The 10,258-nt window shown below is 42.4% G+C and overlaps 1 protein-coding gene across 1 annotated transcript; it reads left to right on the top strand.

Moving 5' to 3' along the window:
- Positions 1–2,751: 2,751 nt before the first annotated feature.
- Positions 2,752–9,877, top strand: metrn (meteorin, glial cell differentiation regulator). The gene is made up of 4 exons (XM_007578001.2): positions 2,752–3,097; positions 4,456–4,883; positions 7,131–7,190; positions 7,908–9,877. Exons 1-4 carry the CDS (start codon positions 2,991–2,993, stop codon positions 8,219–8,221), a joined length of 909 nt encoding a protein of 302 aa, XP_007578063.1. The 5' UTR covers positions 2,752–2,990; the 3' UTR covers positions 8,222–9,877.
- The last annotated feature ends 381 nt before the right edge of the window (positions 9,878–10,258 follow it).

Raw genomic sequence — 10,258 nt, 5'->3', positions numbered from 1 at the left:
TCTGTAAACACGACCAGCACCAAACGGCCCTCCATGCTCTCTGTGTTTGCATCTCCCACGTACACGGAAACCGTCGTATGCGTACAGAGGCACTGTTTGAAGACGCTCCCATTGGCGCAGTGGTGGGAACGCTGGGAGCCGAACTTCAGCGGGAATCTGGTTCACTGGTCAAAGGATGGAGGGACAGGCAGGCAGTGTTTCACTGCAGTCAAAGATGGCATTGTTCTGGACCAGAGCTGGAAACAAACAGGTCTGCTGGTTCACGTAAACCTCTGACTGGCGATCCAGGATTTCTGTGTCTGAAAACCCAAAATCAGTTCTGGACCTTTTTACATTTCGCCTCAACAAACCTTAATGTGTTCTGCTGGGATTTCACATGAGTAGAATGTACAGTAATTATTATGGGAGAAAAAACTTACCAAGAATGTTTAGTCTTGTTTCTATTGCACATATCTTAGTACACTTGAAAAAAGACAAAAACAGTTTAATAGTAACTATTCAGCAAGACAGAGGAATTTAAGTTAGTAATTTCAAAATATTTATTTATTTTTTTTAAGTTTTCCAAAGAATGTAACATGGAAATAATCTGTCAGTGGAACTAGCAGATAAATATTCAAGAATTACTGATTCAAACCCTTTGAGGAACCTGTTCCCCTCCTCGCCTGTGGGGGCGCTGTATCAAAAACCACTGATGAAGAAGACACTAAGTGCAACTTCCTCCTTTAAAAAATATAAATGGAGTAGTAAATGGAGCAGTGTCAGATATTAGCGGTTGGAGGATTTCTCTTTTGTCTTCTGGAGCCATTTCTCCTGCTAGCACTAGGCTAGCATGTTAGCTTCGGTTGGATTTACCTGCACTGTACTCAACTTCCTGCTTTTGGAGCTGTCTCTGGTCCGCTTGGCGTTCTCATATGCATTCAAACCGGACCAGAGTTCACTTCAACCGAACCGAGATCGAGGTTTAGAGGACCAGAGTTTGATTCATATTCATACCTCTCCAGATGAACCGGACTTTCTATTAAAGCGGACTGGAGTTGGATTAAAACAACTGAACATCTTTATTAGTCTTTTGATGTAAAATGTAAGGCTGTCTTATCTTAACAGCCTGGAAGCTGTGGTTAGGGTTTGATCCAGTCTGCATTGGACTGCAGCTCAGGTCAAGTTGAGACCGGATGGTTTCTGTCAGCTTTCGCTTTGAGAGACGCACTAATGAATGCATTCACATCGATACTCGTGATAAACTCCATAAAATGTCTGAGCACATGTGGACGCTCATCCTGCAGCCTGTGGCTTTAAACTTTAAACTCTGCTGCTTTAAACAAACTCCATCCATCCTGCTGCAGACAACAGCACAGCTGGATTCCTGCGATGCGCCTTTGTCCCGAGCTGCAGCCCTGTCATAACTGGACGTCCGTCACTCAGACATGTTCGGCGAAAAGTCGCTGGCTCAGGCAGCGCTGGCACAAAGAGACTGTTGATTTGGTTATAAATACCACAACATGAAAGAGAAGCCCAGCAGGGGAGGGGTCAAAGGTCAAACCAGCGGGAGGAGGGGGGAGGTCATCGTCATCATCATCAACATCATCATCATCATCATCATCATCAATGTCATCACCATCTTGTGTCTGAGAATCAGGACTAATATGACTGATGTGCTGAAGTCCTAGTTTTAAAGATAAAAAGTAAAAGTTCAAATTTTAAAAACAAAAATAAATCAGATGAGGTTTGCATGATTACAACAGTTAGAATGGATAAATCTGTATTTCTAAAGTGAGATTTTAATAAAAGTATCAAAGAAGTTGATATTTTTCCTGTTTTTTTTTTTAATTGAACTGAAACACCGAATTCCACAGCACATCTACGTTAAGGTTGTCATAGTCAAGCTAGCATAAGTGACCTATTTCCCTCCCCCTCACTTTTTTCTTAACATGGTTTCCTGACCTCGTCATCTAGTTGTCGTAGTGTTGACAATTAGTCGCAGAGAACTGCGTCCATTTTTTCTGTTATATATCACATGTACATTTTAAATTTTTAATGTTATATTGACAACTTAAAAGCTAAAACCAATGCTAGTCTTCCTGTTAGCTGCTGTAGAGGGTAAAAAACCATTAGCTTATGAAGACTAGCGTTGATTTTAGCTGTTAAGTTGTCAATATAACTTGCAAAACTGAAATGTTCGCAGTGTGTTGCTACTAATTGTCAACACTATGTCAACAAGGCCAGGGAAAAGTTTTAAGAAAAAAAATAGAGAGAGAGAGAGAGAGAGAGAGAGAGAGAGAGAATATTAATAACAGCAAAAATAAACATAAGGCCTGAAAACATAAATCTGTAACAGAATGTTCTGCTCTCAGTGTGTGAAATGTTTCAGAGTTGAATCCTGATACATTAAGGAAATTTCAGAGTTTGAAAAGTCCAAAAATTTCCACCTTTATTTTTAAACTTTTAGAGAGAATTTATTAATCACATTATTTGGTGGAAAATGTTTTTCTATCTACAATTATCCTAATGCACCATCATGTATGTATTGATTCTACAATTTAAACATATCAGAAATTAAAACAAAATATAAATGTATATATTTTTTTAATGTAAAAACAATATCAGGGAAGCTTTTTTTAAACGAGCAAACTATTCAAACCTGTGTCTGGGTTAATGTTCATGCAGACAGTCCAACACAACAGGAGGTTTATCTCAGCATGCAGCTCCTGATTGGGCCGGACGTCCCGTCCCGTCCCGCTCCGCCCCGCCCCGCCGGCCGGTTTAAAGTTTCCCAGCTCGGCCTCTGATTGGTCCGGGAAGTTTCTCCGGGCCGAATAACTTCACAGCTCCGCGTCTGGAGGCGAGCAGAGGCGGCCGGGATCCTGCGGAGCGCTTCAGGCCGACATGGAGGCTGCCGCGGACAAAACTGCAGCTTCACAGCGGGAGGTTTAAATAATAAAAGCAGGTTTGGGAATAAAAGATAAATATTTTAGCGTCAACTGTGGTTGAAAATGCCTGGATTTGGTCGCTGGAATAACGCAACCTGGATTTTGCTTTTGGGCATTTTTCACTCGTGTTTTTCAAGTTACTCTGAAGACCAGTGCAGCTGGAGAGGAAGGCGAGTATTTATTCAGTTTTATTTATACATTAAATCAGGTGAAAATCAGACATCAGGTGCTTTTGGGTGCAACATGCTGAAAGTTTCCTGCGTGATTAAAATGTTTGGTTGGTTCCGCTGTTTGGTTTGCAGCTTCATCCAGACAACCTTCATGGAGAAAAACGAGCCGTTTTTATTTTTATCGCTTCTGTTTTTCTGAAATCTTTTCAGATCTTCGTGAAGTTTTCTCAAAACTTGATGCCATGATGCGAACTCGAGCCGTTTTCCCACAGATCAGCCACCAGGGGGCGCTTTTCATTATTTTTATCCTTTCCTGTAATTTTTCAGAAACCTGAATGTTTTTTTTTTATTTTTCACAAAGTTACTTTAATCTCATCTTGGACGTCGTTAAACAGTTTTACAGTATAACTGTGCAGGGGTGGTTAAAAGAGGGGGGCTCGTGGGGGCCACTGACCATCTGTAAACTCATGGAGAATTTTATATTTTTGTGGTACTATTGTGAAAACAATAGAAATTGATGCTAAACAAAATATTAATTAGTTCTTTTTTAACAGTGCAAAAACGTATATTTGTCTTGTTTCTAGTGTAGATATTTTAGTACACTTGAAATAAGAAAACTAATGTAAAGTAACTTTTAGGTAAGATAAATAACTCTTGAATATAGTTTTAAAAATCACTAAGTTCCACTGGAAGATTTTTTGACTTATAAAATTAAAAATATCTCATTATAAGTGTTAAATAACTATTGACTTAAAACAAGCTCCTGTATCTTGCTGTTACTGTTGAATTAGTTTGTCTTATTTCCAATGTGCTATGATATTTGCAACAGAAACTAGACAAAAATACTTTGAAGGATTTAGTTTTTTTTAGGAGGCAACTTTATAAATACATCCATAAATACAAACACAGCTCCTTAAAACATGACGCAACGTAAACAAGTGATTTCTAAAACAGAACTCCCCATAATAACTCAGTTTAATCATGTTTTCAAAGTTTGAAATGTCCTGATGCTCTTGTGCTTTGGTGGTTTTACATGTGGGCAGTTGCCCAGGGCGTCACTGGACCGGTGGGCGGTGGAGTGGGGAGATGTCAGCACCAGATAAAATGGATTTGAAAAACTTTTTTATCGCTCTTTGTATGTAACATGAAATTGGGAAGATGGAGACTATTTTACAAGATCTGCACCAGACTGCAATGCATTTTTACTTCCCACAGATTTCAGAAGCAGATCAGGAAAATAAAAACTTGAGGGGCACACAAGAAAAAAAAAAAGTAAAATATATATATTTAGATATTCCCCAGTGGGAGCGCCTCTGCATGTAGATAAATATTAATTTCTAATTTTTTTCTGCCCTCAGTGGTTTGTCGCAGCAGCAGGGCAGCGTGGAGCAGATCTCCCTGCACTGCTCTGAGGGAACTCTGGACTGGCTGTACCCCAAGGGGGCGCTGCGCCTCACCCTCACGCCCCGCCTGGCCCCCGTGGCGGCGGCTGGCCCCGGCGGCGGCGTCATCACGGCCTGCGTGAAGCCGTCGGAGCAGTTCCACGGCGCCCAGCTGTACCTGGAGAGGGACGGGCTGCTGGAGCTGCTGGTGGGGGACCGGATGGAGGCGTCGCCCCCGCCCAGGGTCCGCTGCTTCAGCCGCACGCCGGGCGAGAGGCTGGCGCTGTTCCTGCAGGCCACGCCGCATCAGGACATCAGCAGGCGGACCGCCTCCTTTCGCTACGAGCTGCGGGGCGGCTGGATGGCGCGCATGGCGCTGGACTCCAACGCCATCAGCAGAGAAGGCGAGTCAGAGCCAGAAGGTTTCACATTTAACTAGGAGACGACGAAGCTTCGTCGTCACGTAACGACGTCGTCACGTAGCCGTGGCTACGTCAGCGTAGCCGACGTAGCTCAGCGTTGGCTCAGACACCAACGCTGAGCAAATGGCGAAATGCCCCATAACACAGACAAAAAGAAAACAAATCCAACAGAAAACTCTGCAAATAAAAAAATGCTGCAACTACAGGAAACATAGCAAAACAGAAGTCTTCCAGACCACTAGGGGGAGTCTGCAGTAACAAATATGCTAAAGTTGAACCACAGAAAGCTCTCATGTGGCAAATCACTTCTGGTAATTTTGTAGCTGGCAGCCATCTTGGCAGGTATCCGCAACTAACTGTCATGACAGTTACCATGACAACAGTGAACAAGCCACAAGCTACGTACCAGCTCTCGCTTCCTTATTGTCTAACTTATAAACAATAAAAGTGCATTACAGCTATTACTCAAGTATTCCACTGTGTATTACTATAATAAAAATCACTGATATGTACTGTAGTACTTACTGCCTAACTGGAAAAATTGGCTTTAGCTAGCTTTCAGCTGCTAGCTAAGACCGTCATGTAGCCTTTACATTTGTTAGCTGCCCGTCACCAGAACCTCGTTATTCACCTGACAGGTTCGTACGTCTTTTACAAAGCTTATAATTTTGTGTATTTGTATTTGGATAAAGTTTATAGGTGTCCACAAAATAGTTCAACAGCATGTTAGCATGATAAACATAAAATCAAAATCAAAACCGATTTGTGTCCATTGTTTTCTAAATTAACTGTCAAAAATTATTTCAGAACAAATCAAAGCAACACATATTTTACAGTGAAGCTGAGAAACTTCAGGCTGGAAAATATACAAAAATATAATAGTTCAAGAGGAAATCTGAAAAAAGTCAATCCCATATTGATTTTGTATTGATATGGATATTTTGAATCGATCCACCCATCTTTGCTCTATGTCTTTGACAGTATTCAGGAAAAGCAGCGTTTTTATGTGGGTAAAACTACTGACTTCAGACGCCCCCTGGTGGTCTGGAGGACTTCTGTTTTGTTTTTGACATTTGTTGCGTTTTCATTTTGCATTAATTCCTGCTCTTGCAGCATTTTGTAACTTTCCTGCTGCATTAGTTCACGTGTTTGTTGGCTGTTTGCACCTGCCGGCTGCTGCAGTCATACATCAGCTCCCTGCTTGAATCCTGATGGTTGGAGGGAGGAAGCAGCCAAACTTTGCCCAGACCGAGGCAGAGGAGGAGGGGGCATAAAGGCGCAGTATGTGGGGGCTCTGAGGAGTCCCGAGGCCTCTCAATGAGTATTCTGGGATTACTGTGGTTCCCTAGGCAACGCGGAGGCCTCTGCCCAGCTGAGACGCTCCGCTCCTTTGTTGAACTGCCTCTCTGTGGGGCAACTCGTCTGCAGGAGCCCCCCAAAAACTCTTATTAGGCTGGAAAAAAGAGGAAGGAATCCCATTTATCAAGAAGTTTTCTCTGAAGAGGAGAAACTTTGGGTTGAGTGGGGGGAGAAGTGAACTTTAAAAAAAGTTCAGTCCATTTTCTTCAGTTGGTTTTTATCAATAAATTCAACTAGAGATACAAAAAAGACAACAAAGTATCTTACCAAGTATTTCTGGTCTAGTTTGAAGTGCAAATGTCTGGGTTCACTTGAAATAAGACAAAACTAGCTTACAAGTAACTTTACAGCAAGAAATGGGAACTTGTTTTAAAGTAAATAATTCCTTAATACTGGAATTATTAAGGAATAATTCCAGTACTGATAACATGGGAAAATGTCTTGCTATAAGTGAAATAATCTGATCAATTTTAAGGAATTACTTACTTAAAACAAGCTCCTATTTCTTAATCAAAAGGTATCTGTATGTTTGTTTAGTTTTACTTCGTGTAGTTAGAAATTAGACTAAAATACTTGTCAGGATTTTGTGTTTTTGCAGTGTTTTCTTCATCCGGTTGAGACTTTAAGGTGTGAAGCTCGTTCCCTCTAAAGTGTCGGAGGATTCTCACACCTCAGCGCTCCTCTGGTTTCTCCTCTGCAGCAGCAGTCTGCTTTACAACGGCGCTTCATTTCCTCTGTTGTTGTTTTTGTAGTTTAAGGTTCAGCCAGTCTGACACGTTCCTGTCGGCTCAGATTTGCATGTAGGTGTTTGTTTCACGTTGGCGGTTCGGACTTGTCAACTGACTCTCCGGCTGCTTGTTGTCTCTTCAGATGCCTGCCGGCCGTGCAACGATACCGAGATCCTGATGGCGGTTTGCACCAGCGACTTCGGTAAGTTAACAGGAATTAAACTCCCTTCCCTTAAAGGGGCAGTTCAGCATTTTAGAAGCTGATTTTAGTTTAAGTTTGTTTAAAACTTGTGAAGGAGGAAAAACACCTTAGTTATTTTTTAGCAAAATCTGTTTGATGAATATTTGCTTTAGGCACATTTTCCAAACAGAAGTCACTGATTATTTATACAGGAAATTGAGGTTGGAGGCAGTGCAGCACTAATTATTTTCCTGCGTGAAACACAGAACGGTTAATGAATTTTAGATTAGAGTCTAAGAGTTCATCTATTGCCGGCCTACAAACCGCAGTCTGGGTTCAGGTAGAGTGAACTCTGGTTCAGTCCGAATGCGTATGTGAACGCCAAGCGGACCGGAGGCAGCTCTAAAATCAAGAAGTGGACTACAGCGCAGGGCATTCTGGGTAAATACAACCAAAACAAACACGCTAGTCTAGTGCTAGCGAGAGAACTTCTCCAACTGCTAAAATATTAGCCACTCTATTTTTGTTACATTTTGTAAAGAAGGAAGTTGCTTTTCAGAGGTTTTCATGTGTTTCCATCAGTGGTTCTTGGTGCAGCGCCCCCACAGGCCAGGAGGGGAACAGGTTTTCAAAGGGTTTGGTTTTTTTGACAGTGAGGGGAAAGAAAACCGCAGCAGCTCAAAATGTAACAAATGTTGTAATTTTGGTGAAAACACCCAGAATCATGTTTCTCTGCAGTCGTTCGAGGGAACATCCAGTCGGTGGAGGAGGACGAAACGCTGCGCGCCGCCGTGATCAAGGTCAGCGCCACCCGTGTTTTCCGTCAGAAGTACACGCTGTTCACGGGCAGCGGTCGGCTGGCGAGCCGCGGAGAGGTGCGGACGCTGCTGCAGTGCGGCGTCCGACCGGGGCCCGGCAGCTTCCTCTTCACCGGCAGGGTGCACTTCGGCGAGGCCTGGCTGGGCTGCGCGCCGCGCTACAAGGACTTCCAGAGGACTTACTCTGTGGCCAAAGCCGCCCAGCAGATCCCCTGTGAACTTCCCGTAGACTGAGACGCTCGGATGAGAACCGGGGCGCTGAACGCCACGCCGCCGCCGCCAGCCTCAAAGTGAATCCTCAGCATGACTTCCTGGACTTGGACGAAAGGATTTTAGCTTTGGACGTTTTTTACAAGTGCGTCGTCTGAGGCTCGTCGGTATAAAACTCAGGAAAACAAGGAAAACTCCCACAGAAATCCCACCCGTTGGTGCGGCTGTGGGCATTTTCTTCAGTGTTTTTGGTCGGATGACGTAAGAGTTGTCCTCTTAACGAGGAGGGAGGGCTGGACAATAAATCAGTAACGATAAATATCACCACATGGGATCAATACCAACAGAAAACACATCTCACAGAATATTCACTGAACTCACTCGCTCTCTGGTTGCCTAGCAACCTGCTGGTAAGGAGGAGTTTCAACTTCCCCCAAACTTCGGTTACCTAGCAACGAGCTGCTGAGTTTCCCCACCGTTCATTATAATAAAATAAGACAACACACGGAGTTAAAACAGGAGAGGGTTTCAGATATTTAAAACATAATCAATAATTATCGATATCGACTGATATGAAACGTTTGCATTGTGATCGTCCGGCCCTACGAGGAGGTTCGATAAAAACCTCATGAAAGGAATCGCGGAAGAATATTTGCACTCAAACGAAGAAGGGAAAATGCTGCAAGCACTGAAAACCAAATGAGAAAACAAAGCAACTATATGTAGCGTAGAAGAGCAACCGAGAATTTAATATATGTACAGATGATGTGAGAGCAGGTCAGGTTGCCATCATGGATTTGAAAAAATGTGTGTTTACTTTCTGCCAGAATAAATAAGTTGGAGATTGGACAAAACAGCCATGTTTTTTTTTAAATCAGCTTTTCATAACAGCTGAAATAAATAAAATGAATATCGACGTGTATTAATCCTCTGAAGAAAAATTTAATAGAGATGCACCAACATATCTGGTTTCGCCTGGCTGGCATCTGAAAAATCTGACATTTTCCCAGCCATTGAACACAACCAGGAGCTACCAGGTTTGCTCTTCAGTGTAGAAGCTAATGCTGAGTGAAGAGGACTTAGCATTAGCCACTGTAAGCTCTAGTAAGTAAGGAAAATGTGTTTTCAGCAACATAATGAGTCTTGTTTGTGTTTCATTGAGCCTTTGGAGAGACCTGGACTTTCAGTAGAAAACAGGAAGGCTGAACTCTTTCTGGGGTTTTCGGGAACCAGCTAGAAATGCTAACAGGTTTTTGGAAATTACAGATATTTGTTTCTAAACCTGGAAAGTTTTTAACTGATGAAAATGATTGTTTCAAATAAAGAACCACACAGGTGTATTATTCTATCCAAGCTTTTCCCTCATGAAAACAGCTTTTTTTATTGTAATTCTTTGTTTCTTTTGGTAATATTTTCACTTTATTGTTGTATTTTTTCCTAAATCATCTTGGTCTTGTCCCAATAAGTTTAACAGTTTTCCAGGTTTCATGTGATCGTAAAAAACCTTCACACCAAATTACTGTAAAATGCTCATACTGCCATTTTTATGATGTAAATTTATGTTAATATCAGACAGAATGTAAATATGTTCATAAGAAATTTTATAAAGAAAGAAACAAAAAAAATATTGTGGATTATTTTTACGTTCTGTTTTGTGCTATTAAAATATCGTCTAAGAAGGAGAAACGTTTTGGATTCTTATTTAACTGAACCGTTCTGCTTTCCTCAAACGTTTCTCAGCCGTAAGTCACTTCAAGTACCGATCAGTCAGATTCCTGAAAGCCCAGAACAAAACGCCTGCAAGGCAGGAGAGATTTAGGGACTGCTGGGCACTGGGGCGGGCGGAGGGCCGCCGGGGTCACAGGTCGTCTGAAAACAGCAGTTGGAATCCTCTTGTGCTCAGCCTCCTGTTTTCTGGATTCAGGAAGCAATAAATCGCGGCTAAGGGAGCGGCGGACGGGGGGAAGGTGCCACACAGTCGCTCGCCTCATCCTGACCGCATGCAACAAGAAAGAACCGACTTTTCTGCTTTACAGGGATCCAGTTATTTCTAACATTTTA

This window comes from Poecilia formosa, unplaced genomic scaffold, assembly GCF_000485575.1.
Source record: "Poecilia formosa unplaced genomic scaffold, Poecilia_formosa-5.1.2 Scaffold463, whole genome shotgun sequence".
NCBI lineage: Eukaryota > Metazoa > Chordata > Actinopteri > Cyprinodontiformes > Poeciliidae > Poecilia > Poecilia formosa.
The sequence above is the reverse complement of the archived record's forward strand: the minus strand, read 5'-3'. Positions and strand labels throughout refer to the sequence as shown.